This window comes from Amphibalanus amphitrite, unplaced genomic scaffold (assembly GCF_019059575.1).
Source record: "Amphibalanus amphitrite isolate SeventyFive unplaced genomic scaffold, NRLGWU_Aamphi_draft 001706F_arrow, whole genome shotgun sequence".
NCBI lineage: Eukaryota > Metazoa > Arthropoda > Thecostraca > Balanomorpha > Balanidae > Amphibalanus > Amphibalanus amphitrite.
The window spans coordinates 54,791-68,492 of record NW_024883199.1 but is presented as its reverse complement, the minus strand read 5'-3'; the positions used below and the strand labels follow the sequence as shown (position 1 = coordinate 68,492).

At 53.6% G+C, this 13,702-nt stretch overlaps 1 protein-coding gene across 2 annotated transcripts; it reads left to right on the top strand.

Annotated features, from left to right (window-relative positions):
- Positions 1-7,333: 7,333 nt before the first annotated feature.
- LOC122374752 (potassium/sodium hyperpolarization-activated cyclic nucleotide-gated channel 4-like) lies at positions 7,334-13,319 on the top strand. 2 transcript variants are annotated; one of them, XM_043353689.1, is made up of 8 exons: positions 7,334-7,793; positions 8,287-8,444; positions 10,018-10,317; positions 10,673-10,814; positions 11,150-11,308; positions 11,543-12,541; positions 12,955-13,010; positions 13,125-13,319. In XM_043353689.1, exons 5-8 carry the CDS (start codon positions 11,302-11,304, stop codon positions 13,251-13,253), a joined length of 1,191 nt encoding a protein of 396 aa, XP_043209624.1. In that variant the 5' UTR covers positions 7,334-7,793; positions 8,287-8,444; positions 10,018-10,317; positions 10,673-10,814; positions 11,150-11,301; the 3' UTR covers positions 13,254-13,319. The 2 variants fall into 2 exon arrangements, with proteins under 2 accessions (XP_043209624.1, XP_043209623.1); XM_043353688.1 differs by having other exon boundaries at positions 12,955-13,319.
- Positions 13,320-13,702: the final 383 nt, after the last annotated feature.

Below are 13,702 nucleotides of genomic sequence, written 5' to 3'. Positions count from 1 at the left end.
GATGGAGAATGCACCAAAAAAATCTGTCTCGACCATCCATTCGGAAGTTTGATGAGGAGCCAAAAATCTGCATCCCTCCCAGCGATTCGTATATTCATCTCAATGCTTCAAGAAGTCCGGGTTAAAAATATGCGCACAAAACACACATTAACGACTTTAAAACGGAAACAAGCTTCACCACTCACACGCAAAACTGAGGCGAAACTTGAGCTGTCATTAATTGTATAAATGATAATGTGAATTTACCACGAGCACAGAGTAGTAACCAACAGCGCAGAACCAACATGCTCGGTCCGAACTCAGCTCTGCAAATATCAGTTCTCACCGCGCCAAACAGTCTCACAAACGGCAAATAACCGAGGTTACCACGATCACGAATGTGAATGATCATTGATCACCAATACCATAAAAGTCTTGCGGCACGCCGCCGCCGGCTCCCGCCACAGCCAGCGCAGGGGCGCAGCACACAAAGCGAGGCCACGCTAAAGTCTTGCGGCACGCCGCCGCCGGCTCCCGCCACAGCCAGCGCAGCGGCGCAGCACACAAAGCGAGGCCACGCTAAAGTCTTGCGGCACGCCGCCGCCGGCTCCAACCACAGCCAGCACAGCGGCGCAGCACACAAAGCAGGGCCACGCTAAAGTCTTGCGGCACGCCGCCGCCGGCTCCCGCCACAGCCAGCGCAGGGGCGCAGCACACAAAGCGAGGCCACGCTAAAGTCTTGCGGCACGCCGCCGCCGGCTCCCGCCACAGCCAGCGCAGCGGCGCAGCACACAAAGCGAGGCCACGCTAAAGTCTTGCGGCACGCCACCGCCGGCTCCCGCCACAGCCAGCACAGCGGCGCAGCACACAAAGCGAGGCCACGCTAAAGTCTTGCGGCACGGCGCCGCCGGCTCCCGCCACAGTCAGCGCAGCGGCGCAGCACACAAAGCGAGGCCACGCTGAAGTCTTGCGGCACGCCGCCGCCGGCTCCCGCCACAGCCAGCGCAGCACACAAAGCGAGGCCACGCTAAAGTCTTGTGGCACGCCGCCGCCGGCTTCCGCCACAGCCGGCGCGGCACACAAAGCAGGGCCACGCTGAAGTCTAATCACCAGGATGCACGTACAGGCGCGCACGCTTGGCCTCCCGGCTGCAGGTAGGCTGCTCCTTTCGGAGACGTTCTCTGTCGCCGATGAGGCGCCGGATCTCACGTACCCGCAGCTGCGTCCTAGTCATAGCGTACTTCCTCAGTACGTATGGATGCAGCTGCGGGAACTTCAGCGCAGCAGCCTCGGCAAGTCGCCTAACGACGCCGGGGCCGCGGTCGACATCTCCTCCGTGCATCGTGGTGAACAGCACCTCCAGCTGCTCAACCTCATCGAGCCACCGCGCGCTGGGCACCGTGAGGCCGCCGCGGCTGAGGGTGTCAATCCAGGCGTAGCGCTCGTCACGGGGTACCTCGCTGGCATCGGACGTGATCTTGCCGAGCGTGCTGTCCACTGTGGCGCACTTAGCGGCCACGTACCCCGCGACGTACGCCAGCGCCTGCCTGGAGAGACTGGCGACACCGGTTGCTCCAGAGGGAAGGCTTGCAGGTGGCGGGGCGGCGCCGGCGTTGGCTGCGGGTCCCGGACACGGCTGGCGGGCGGTCACCAGGTTCTCCACCGCGGTGACGTCCGCGTCCGGCACCTCTGGCTCCACTGGCGGCTCGTGGTCCAGGTCCAGCGTCGTGGCGCTCAGGTAAGTCGGCTCCTTCTCCTCCAGCAGTACTGAGGCCCCGGACTCGCGCGGGTCATCGTGGGTTGCGGCGGCCACTGTCGGCGCAGCTCCTATGAGGAGCAGGCGGAGGCGGTTCTTGGCCTCCACTGCCGTGGGGTTGGTGTTCGCCGCACCCATGCCTCTCAACTGAAATAGAAACAGTGGTTGGTAAAATACCTAAAAAAAGACTCGATTAGGTGGGCATTAAAGGTGCGGGGTATAACTTAACCACTGTGACAACAGGTCTAATATTTATTGTTTTTTACCATTACCGGGTCACCCAGTGAAATCAAAGAAGTGAAACAAAACATAGTTTATCAGAGTGAGGTAATTAAAGTCTATTATAACACAAAAGAGGTGAGTGTGAGTGGGTAACACTTAATATATATAAAAAAGACCAATGTCTTCATTACGAGTAAACCATGAATGTTTATTGTTTAAGGATAGAAAAAATGCCGTCAAAGTACTTATATACACAACCCAGATATGTAGTAAGCTACACATTCGGGCGAGACGTATTAAAACAATCAAATTAAAATAAATTTCAAGGCTAGATACAATACCAGGACAAAGGGCTTTGTGTGATAGTCTATGTGCATATTGCTCTTAATGTTTACCTGCATAAAAAAAGAAAGAAAGAAAGAAAAGAATCGCCCGTGTTTTATTTGAGTTGCATCAAAATGTGTGACTGATGTTAGAATGCTTACCTGCGAGAAGAAGTTTTCGACGCAGTCCTGATTGAGCCGGGAGGTCAGTAGGTAGCTGAGCCCGTGATGCCGCTGCACAGCGCTGTACAGGCCGCGCAGAGCGGTGGAGGACATCACGAAGCCCTTCTGAAAGGGCAGCATCGAGTTGCTGCCGACCACGCGCGCGTCTCGCATCACCTTCGTGAACTTGAGGAGGCAGGAGTACTGGTCCTCGATGGTATGGGCCAGCCCAAACGCCGACCGGTGTAGTTTGCCGTCCGACACGTGGCGGGAGTTGAACGTGTCGAAGGCTTGGTCGACGAGGGCGATGAACTCCGCCTCCTTCCGGTACCGGTCACCGAAGATGTGCGAGACCGCCTTGGCCACGCGCTCACTGAGGAGCTGGGCGGCCAGGTACACGCGCTGGCATTCCTGACCCCGCACCTGCGACACACGGGGAACCAAAGGAGTAATAAATAATGACGTTGGTTGACTTTTTGTTGGTCAACATTCAGGCTCACTGAAGGGTCAAATTTCGTAAATTTTTAACTTGTTTCCAATGACGAGATAAATTTTTGACTACAGTTAACACACACTATAATGTGCTACACTATCACAGCTTTGCATCAAATGTAAAAAGACATTGCTTTTCAGCGTCACGGAATTAATCATCCAGGTTAGGTTGTAGGTTGGTAGGTTGTAGGTTGTAGGTAAGGTAAGGTCAGGTTAGATATGTTTTGTTATATATTTAACCATGAAAAGACAATTGTTGCGCAAGTGAGACATAGATATGGCAGCTCGGGTGACGTCTGCAAAGAGAGTACCTGATCCCCGATGAAAAAACGAAACCGCCCATCCGAACGCAGCATGTGTCTGCCCCAACCAGATCTTGTCGAACCCTGCCACGTTTTGCAGACTGGATCGCTCCCAAAAATAGCAGAATCGTTGTCATTTTTAGCACATGTGACAAAAATAGCATATGATAAAAATGACTGATTGACCAAACCTCCCAGACTGATACAAATTCCTGTGAATCTGCACAGCACAAGAGTAAATTCACACTGCAAACATCAATGGAGAGCCCAGCTATGAGCCAACACATCAGTCAAGTAATCTCACCTGAACAATTTTCATCTGCGACCTGCCATAGGAAATACACTTATGACACAGGTATCGTCCAGCAAGCTTGCCAGGAGGGCTGTTCGCATATTTACGTCTGGACAACGAGTTGCGGGGAAAAGTGCTGATTGTGTTGCAGTTTTAGGAGCCGGTGATTAGGCTGGATTTTTGGGTTACTTTTTCGTTCTGATTCATGTATTTCATAGTGTTTGGCTTTTGAATATTTTAGTTCTTCCAGATAAATATTACTTGCCTTACAACTTTTGTAAAAACGTTTCATTTTTTTTTATAAGCCGACGTTCAGAGTCCTAAAAATACATCAGCACTACAATCATTGTAAACAAACAAATGGAGCACCACTTGGCTCTGTTCCAAGGCCATTTTTAGTTTATCTGGTGGTTTTCTTGCTCTTGTACGTCGTTTTGTTGGATGTTTTGAATCCCTTAAGATTGACTTATATCATATTTAAGAAGCATGTTGACTGAAAACAATCTGAAGTACCCAGGAGGCTGACAGAGGTCCTGACTACTGAGCAATATCAATATCAAGTTGAACAAGTTATTAAATTTTGGTTGATAAACGCAAGGTGATCGGGCTCATATATCAGCAAGAAAAAGTAAAATTAAAAGAGCTTATTGTCCAAAAACAAGCTACAATATTGCAGACCTTGGAGCAATACTGAAGAGCACGCTGAGCAGGATCATGCCAGAAAATGTTGACTGATGAGCGCATATTGATGTATTGGTATGAATATTGAATGATAACTTACAACAGCAAGATAAATTAGTGCTAACTATCAAGTTAAAATCTAGAATGAATGGACTTGGGCAGTTTTACTATGCTTAGATGCTATGCAGATTGTAATGTGCATCAGGTACTCAGTGTCTGGCAAATGAAACATGCGATCATTCCGTTGCTACTGGAGTAGAAAGCTTGGATCACTAAATCCACTTTATGTTTATTTTGATTTTTGATGTTAATCATCATCACTGTATTTCTTGAAAAAAGGATTGTAGTAAAATTGTCAATGTGACAATCCATGCAACGATGTGATCATATTATGTGTTCATAGTCATTCGTGATAGTCATTATTGGTCCAATATACAATGGCAAAGCTCTCAGTCTCAGCGTTTCTTCCTGTGGATGGTCGGCAGTGACTCAGAGCTTAGAAGCAGGTATTAGCTTTCTTCACAGGGCTGGGATAAAAAGTACTGAGGGTCATCTTCCACCAAGGAACTCTACTTTGACATGGTATGAGATGTAGGCACAAGTAGGTAGGTGCTCAGTTCCTATAGTCAGTAGTGTATGTTTAGTCGGGTTAGCTTAGATTAGATTGTTAGTTTTTTAATTTGCCAAATGTCCATAAAAATGTGACCTGAGCAATGAGCATACCTGAACCTGACTAACCTGACAGCTGACCTAACCTCAATCATCACACATATTTGCAGCCTACCCAAGACCTGCATGGCAGTAGCACCCAGTTATAGGTAGGTACTCGCCCTAACTCAATCTTACCTGCTAACCTTCAACTTGCCAAAAGTTAGCTCACATTGCCAAGCTGCGTCCAGGGAAACAGTCAACTGAGGAACTGGCTCATTGGGTGGCTGGTGTGAGTCTGTGCATTTAAAGTGTTTTTTTCTCTGAAGCTGCTCTGCACTGCTGTATGTCATGTTAGATGCTCAGAAAATGTGGGAAATGATTACTAAGCTACTTTAATGCTTTGTTAATGCTCGAGACATGAACAAGTACAGATCCTGCAGGGTACAGCTATGAGTTAGGTGCTAGGTGAGTATGTTATGTGAATGTGCTGTTCCCTGTTTGACTGTAAGTATAAAAACAAGCACAGAGTCACAGTTATATTTAATCTCCACATAAACATACAACAAAACCGGCCATATAGTCTAACTCCGAACACACCACAGATAACTTAAGCCTTTGTAGGCACAAAAATGTTTTGATTAACAGGACAGGTTTACAATATATCCTCTGTCCTTGGGGGATCTTGCTGCCAAGTTCAGGTATGAATTATGATGACTGAACTTCAGGATTGATCAACCTTTTCTTAGCCACTGCTTATATACGAGAAAGACCAAATGCTTGTTTGTTTTGATTTACAGGACATGTATACAATATATCCTCTGTCCTTGGGGGATCTTGCTGCCAAGTTGAGGTACGATGACTGAACTTCAGGATTGATCAACCTTTTCTTAGCCACTGCTTATAAACGAGAAAGACCAAATGCTTGTTTGTAAACTGCGTTGAAAATTTAATGATCCACCTTCAATTCTGACATGAAGGCACAAATGAAATAGTTCGCTCTCCTTTTGGAATACACAAAGCAAAATAATTAATAAATTTTAGTGGATGGACAAGAGCAATTAGCATAGCTTCCCCTCAAGTTAACTTCTGGCACTGTTGATGAATTATACTGACGCTTATTCGCTTCATATTTTGTAACAAACGCGCTAAAACTGCAATATAACAGCACTATATGCTTCTTGGCAAAATGCAATAGTATTAAAAATTTAGCCCTGATGGCATTCATTCTTGGTGGAAACGTAATCACAAAATATTTTGTAGTAACTATTAAATTCCGGCCGAAAACAGTGCACGGTTTAAAAAAGAATCACTCCAATGACGGTCCATTCTTGCGGTCCTGAAATCGCCACTATTTCCGGCCTCTCCAACGCAACTCGTTGTCCAGACGTAAATATGCGGGCTGTTCACGGACCCTGTGTGCGGTCGGACCGCACACAGCCTCCAAGCTCCGCCCACTGCGTCCCTACGTCAGCCTTGCGTCACCGCACACAGCGACCGCTGTGGCCGGTCGGGACTGGCCACAGCGGACCGTCCACCGCACGCAGCCGTGACGTCAGAGCCGCCTACCCATCCCCTACCCCCACGCCTGCTGGACGTACCGCACACACCGCACGCAGCAGTGTGCGGTGCCCGTGAACACCCCTAGGGTCACCCATTCCCAGGGCCTGAATGACGGACTTCGAAACGTACTTGGAACCAATCTTGTTCAATTTTGGCACTTCCGACTCACTTGAAATCAGTGCGTGCCCCCCATATGCACAACGCCGTCTTCTGCCGTCAATATTCATCTTGAAATTTAGAAGCCAAGGCGTACAAGCGCTCAAATCTCGGGCAACATGGCGTCCAAATGGCGTCGGCGACGGAAGTGGCGCACGTCGCCATTTCTAATATACGGTTTATAACAAAAACGAGATAGTTTTCGACAAATTTAGCCATTTTCCGTAAAACCATATGCTTAATGAGGTATATCAATCGAAAGTCAATACGCTAATCTATCTCAATCAACAACTTGTAGAGGCCAGCTCCCTCCCATTTTTCAACTACCTCTTTACCATAGTGCCTTTTTTCATTCAGACATTGAAGCCTTCAGGGGCGAATTTCGCCTTTTTCCGTAGAACCTTAAGCTTAATGAAAATTAACATCTAACAGACAATTAAATACTGGTGCTAATTTTAATTTTTATAGAGGCCAGCTCACTCTAGATTTTTTATAGGAACGCTCTGTCTAAGGGCCATCACTTCTTATCAAGCACAAAATGGCACTTTGAAAAGCGATAATTTAATGTTTTTCTGTTGTTTTCCAAAAAGTTCATATCAAGAGAATGCAAAAATCAATTTCATTTCTAAAAACATCAGAATTAAAGGTATTATCAGGGTTTTTTCCGAAATTTCGGAGTTACTCAGTGAAACGTGTAGATGAAGGTGGCTGAGGCCCCGATCCGAAGTCATTCGTCTCAAAATTGCCTAATTTCCAAATGGTGGGCCTCCAAAGTTGATCCGTCTGCCAGCCAGTACCTGGAGGAGGCAGTACCAAGTACTCGGATACATTTCCCTATAAGTCCATAGGCTTAACACTAGCTAGAGACTTCTAGAGATATTTTGTATGCCAGATAAGGCCGTCGCATACCAGATAAGGCCGCAATGGCCGTTCAACGTTACGTGGGGAAATTGGAGAAATCTAAAGACTTTTTTCTCTCTGACGTCTCCACTCCGCAACTGGCAAGCGTTGTTAGCATTGGCTCGTGTCGTCGTAAATAAGATTTGTTTGACGGATATTCTGTTAGTTGAGTGTGTTGTTGTAATTTCTGAGGCTGTATGAGTTGGACGGAATGGCACCATCCCGCCAAGTGCGAAATCGGCGGTGTAGTGTGAAGGGTTGTGGAAAAACAAAGGCTGATGGTCTCAACTTCTTCCATGTTGCGAAAACCGTGTCAAGTAAGTCCAATTTGAAATCCTGGAGATTGCGGGGCAGGCACTAAGTGAAAAACAGTTGCATATTTTACGAAATTGTATTAATATATGTTTTTATGTCAAACATGCACAAATGTAATGATCAAATGTTTGAAGTGTTTGAAGTGTTTGAACACACAAATGTTTGAAGTGTTACTCATACATCAAACAGTAAGGCGTACGAGTAAATTGTGTGGATGAAGTCTGAGTGGTCCGAGGAAAAAAAAAAACAAGCGAACTTGACCTAAGTCCTAATATTACCTATTACCTAATAACCTACTAAACTACAGCCTCCCACGAACCTACAACCTACATGCTTCAGCTTACAACCTACAACCTACAACTCGGAGTTCATCTACACATATAACTAAAGTACTCAATGTACTATCTGTGGTTACTTGTTATCTGTTACTTGTACTGGAATGGCAAGCCTTGCAATTTTCCCAGACCTTTGATCACAAAGTCATGCTGTTTTTAGGAGACTTGGTTGGGTGGCTGTCCTAGAAGATGGCTTGGCGGACAAGCAGGTTGACGAAGCACTTGTGTGTAGCTGCCACTTCAACCCTCAAGATCTTTTGCTTGGAGAAAGGGCTAGAACGTCACCACATGCCGTACCGTCAATAGCAGTCGTGGAAGGTGGGTTTGGCATTTCCTTTGTAATTGAACTGGTTTTTAGCACAACTTGTAAAAGTGGCACGAACATTGTTACATTGAACACTTGATGTGATGTAGAACCTGATAGCTGATGTTGAGTCTTCCAAATTGTATGAACAGCAGCTGGTGCATTGAGCCTGACAAGTGACGTTGGCACCCTAGTAGTCTCGTGTTTGAGTGTGGTCACCTAAAAAACTTGTGTGTAACCAACCATAAAGTTTTTAAATATAATTTTGGGATAATATTGATGTGGTGTGTTTTGGTCATATGGCTTGGATGGTGACTAACACTAATTAAGGAATGCTTCTTCACGACAATCTCCAGTCTCCTGAAGCCCCATCATCTATATTTTCTTCCCAGGGATTCATCCCTGAATCACAATCATTACCTAGGCCAGATAACTTTGCTGGGCCACATGGTCAAAACAGTTGCAGCTACAGGGTAGGTATACCAGCTGTACATGTATTTGACAGACTAAACATTCTTTCTGTACATCTGGACAGGTAAACTTGATAGGCGGCCGGCGCGCGCCCATCGGCACCGGCGGCCGGCGCGCGACCATCCCATCGGCACCGGCGGCGGGCGCGCGCCCATCGGCACCGGCGGCCGGTGCGCGCCCATCCCATCGGCACCGGCGGCCGGCGCGCGACCATCCCATCGGCACCGGCGGCGAGCGCGCGCCCATCCCATCGGCACCGGCGGCCAGCGCGCGCCCATCGGGCACGGTCGGCGGGCGCGCGTCCATCGGCACCGGCGGCCAGCGCGCCCATCCCATCAGCACCGGCGGCGGGCGCGCGCCCATCGGCACCGGCGGCCGGCGCGCGACCATCCCATCGGCACCGGCGGCGAGCGCGCGCCCATCCCATCGGCACCGGCGGCGGGCGCGCGCACATCGGGCACCGTCGGCGGGCGCGCGTCCATCGGCACCGGCGGCCAGCGCGCCCATCCCATCAGCACCGGCGGCGGGCGCGCGACCATCCCATCGGCACCGGCGGCGAGCGCGCGCCCATCCCATCGGCACCGGCGGCCAGCGCACGCCCATCGGGCACCGTCGGCGGGCGCGCGTCCATCGGCACCGGCGGCCAGCGCGCCCATCCCATCAGCACCGGCGGCGGGCGCGCGCCCATCGGCACCGGCGGCCGGCGCGCGACCATCCCATCGGCACCGGCGGCGAGCGCGCGCCCATCCCATCGGCACCGGCGGCCGGTGCGCGCCCATCCCATCGGCACCGGCGCCGGCGCGCGCCCATCGGCACCGGCGGCAGGCGCGCGACCATCCCATCGGCACCGGCGGCGAGCGTGCGCCCATCCCATCGGCACCGGCGGCGGGCGCGCGCCCATCGGCACCGGCGGCCGGTGCGTGCCCATCCCATCGGCACCGGCGGCGGGCGCGCGCACATCGGCACCGGCGGCCAGCGCGTGCCCATCGGGCACCGGCGGCGGGCGCGCGCCCATCGCCGGTGCGCACGCGCGCGCCCATTGCAGAGAGAGGTGATGTGATTGACCCTGTTGGCCCCCCCTCCCCCACCCTCTGACCCGCCCGCGCGCCCCGACAGGTCGTCGTGTAGCGCGGCGCTCCGCCAGCTGCTGTGCTGGGGCTGGCGGCGCTCAGCAGCTACCAGCTGATGCAGCGCGCCGTGCTCGCTCGCCGCGGCGCAGTGTTTATAGCGCGTGCGCCGGGCGCTGACGGCAGTCGTCTGGCAGCGACAGCTCTGCCGGTGACGGCACACGCTGCTGCTGCAGAAACTGGACAAGGGCCTGCTTGGGCTCCTGGTCCTGGATCGGTACGCCGGCTCAGTCACCTGATGACGGCGGCGCAAAGCGTGACCTACCCGCCCTACAGCCGGCCCAGCAGGGTGAGTAGTGAACTGAGTACTGAGTAGCGCTCAGAGTTAGCTTGAAGTTGTTTAACATGATGCACTGTTCTTCATGAGTCGTCCCCATCGCTGCTTGTGACTTGCAAGTTCCCTCTTTTTCGGCAGTGCGTCCCAGCAGCGATTTTCACCTCAGAGAAGTATAGTTGCCGTACTAGTGAAAAAGTGTATATCTTTGAAATAAACATTCCGTTTCATCTGCCCACTACCACTAACGCCCCTCTGCCCTCTCCTGCAGCGGACGGGGAGACCCACCTGACCGCTCCTTCCCCCTGTTCTGCTGCAGGCGGGGAGGCCCGCCCTGACCTTCTCCTCTACCCTCTGCCCTCTCCCGCAGCGGACGGAGAGGCCCGCCCGGGCCCAGTGCCGCACGGAGAGAGGCGGTGGCGCTGGAGGCCAACACCCCGGCTCGCGACCTGTAGCTGACGGTGCTGGAGCCGCGAGTCACCGTGTTGGCTGGCCATGGAGACCTGGAAAAGGTGGGTCTCCGCGCAGCGGAGGAAGGGGCGGCGGCTGACAGTGGTGGCCGCCAACGGGGAGCTGGGCGGCGTGGGTCCATGCATAGCGGGGATGTTCGAAAGGACAGCATCAGCTGCATTGTTTGAAGAGCTGCTGCAGTTGGGCGTTGAGATATGATCGCAGACTTGCAAGGAGATGGGCTCCTGAGATGCGTGCTTCGATGACCCGGCTGATCGCTGTTCTATGAGGTCGTATTACCCGCCCGCGGTCACCAGGCCGGGGAGGTATATACGTCTACAGCAGCTGTGTTATTTGTCTGTCCCGGTTGTATCACCCAGTCTTCCCCCGTCCTCAGGCCGGTGAGGTGCGTCTCCAGCTGCGCTGTCAGACGATCCAGTGGAACGAGCAGCAGCCCATGTACCCGTCCCGGCTGTGCCGGTTTGTCTCCCAGCTTGAGCGGCGCCGGCCGACCGCTGCGCTGCTCTACAACTGCCACGTCCACACACGATGCACGGTCAGTCATTAACCGAGTAATGCTAATTATAACCGCGGGTGTTTTGTTAGAATGGCCCTGAGAGTGTGCCTTTGTTGTGTGATTATTGTTGAGTGCGTTTTCTAGTTGTGAAGTACACTGTGGTAGGCTCGACATTACTACTCATTAGAAGTGGCGGGAACACTGCCCCAATGCCCTATTGTCGATTGGAAATGAATAACTACAGCCGCGGCTCCTGACTGTATCCCTCCTCAGCCTCGGTCTACTGGAAGGCGCTGCTGGCGCCGGCCCTGTGGGCCGGCTCCCAGCACCCGCTCACAGAGCAGGTGTGCCACGCCGACTGGCTGCACTGCGCCGACGACCGGGGGACCGCCGGCGCTGAGCCGGCCGGCTCGCAGCTGGACCTGCCACTAGAGACGGACCTGTGCGACCTGGACGTGCGGCTGTGTCAGACCGGCTGGTGCTGGGCCGGCGCCGCCCGGTGCGCTGTCAGCTGGACGGCCGGCCCGTGCTGGCCGCGCCCCAGGCGGCCGACGCGCCGGCTCCCGGCGGCGGCGGCGAGCGGGCGGTACGGGCGCTGCTGCAGCTGCCGACAGCTGCCGCCGCCGCGGACAGCTGCCCGCTGCTGGTGGTCGTCTCCGAGCCGGCCCTACTCTGCTGGCAGCCGGCACTGCTGCTCTGGCTGTCCCTGGCCACTCAGCTGGCCAGCAGCTGAGTGGCCCGGCGCCGCCGCCACTACCCCAGCCGCCCGAGCCGCCGCCGCCGCCGCCATGGATGTGCCCCGGCCGCAAGGACACTCGGGTACCTCGCGATCGGCACGGAGCCACACCACGGAGAGGAACCTACCCGCAGTGTCACCCAACACCTCCGCTGCGGCGGCCGTCTCCCCCACTCCGCCGGCGCCGCCCGCCGCTCCGACTTTGGCCTGGCTGCCGGCCCTGGAGCGTCTGGAGGTGCGCCTTCAGATCAGCGCGGTCACCGTCACCGTTCCGGCCGGTCCAGAGAGCGGCGGCGGGGCGGCCGGGGACGCGGAGCGGACGGCGGACCCGCTCCCGGCCGCGGCCGGCCACCACCCGGCGCCGGTACCGGGCCGGGTCCGCAGCAGCAGCGACTCGGGCCACCGGTGCTGCCTGCACGGACAGCTGGTCTCTGTGCTGCCGTCAGTCCGACTGGACAGCGCTGCGCTCAAATCGGCCGCCCTGCCGACAGTGCCGGAGGTGCCCGTCCGACTCACCAGACCTTCAGCGGCCGCAGGTCAGTCGCGGCCGCCGCACGGCCAGCTCATACCGGCCACTGAGGAGGGCTTTTCCATAAAACTCTCAGTGCTAGTGATTTTGGCATTGGCATGGGGGCGGGTATTAGTACTCACTACTCACCCTGCTGGGGCCGGCTGAAGGGCGGGTAGGTCACGCTGTGCGCCGCCGTCAACAGGTGACTGAGCCGGTGTACCGATCCAGGACCTCAATTGATTATAAGTAAAACGGGATGTAGGGATGAAGTCAGCTTGTGCTCAAGACTGACGTCATGACAATCGACACGTGAATATAACGGGCATGTTTGCTCCTTGCTGTCGTGCGGGCATTCGAATCTCTCCCAGTTTGTTGGCCCGTGTCTCTCTCCCGTCCCCCGGGTCTCTCCGCCGGCTGACTCCGCTCTGTCTGTTCCAGCCGGCTCCCAGCTGCGCTCGCCGAGCCAGACGCAGCAGGTGATGTCGCCGTCGGTCGTGGTGCGCGACTGTGCGTCCATCCCGTGTCCAACGCCCCCCCCCCCCACACCGCGCGCTGCTGCCGGGCCCGCCGTCGTAGTTTTATGGCCTTGCGCCGTCAGTCGCCAGCTGGTGGTGGCGACCCGTGATCGCTCGCGTACGTTCGCCGGCGCGCCCATTGCAGAGAAGGGGTTCGCGCATGCCCATTGTAGAGGGGCGCGCCCCTTGCGGAGGCGGTACGCGCTACGCTGTAGACAGTAATGCTTGTTGGGTAGCCCCTTTGCACATTGTTTGTTCATGGATGTAAATACAAGTTACATGACTGATGAGTGTAATGCTTACATTTTTGAACTAAGAAATGCCACAGGGCAGGTTACCTTGGTGAGTTTCTGATATCAACATACTGAACATAAGAGCAGAATAATTATCCATAGAGCGTTAAGGATTTTAGCCACCGAATTCACCAGTCAGTAATTGCACATGGTGGCACCATGAGCATGAGTACCTCGCCTTGTCCGATCCTATTCACAACTAGCAAGTAGAATGTGGGAAAAGGCAGGGAACTTCAAAGCATGCGCATATGTAGATAGCTGATGATTCTCTCTGTTCAAGCACGATCTGGCACTCTGCAGCCTGTTCTGTTCCACATGAGTTGCCGGGACAGCATCACACATGAATTTCTGCATGCTTCAAACAGAAATGCCTTAATT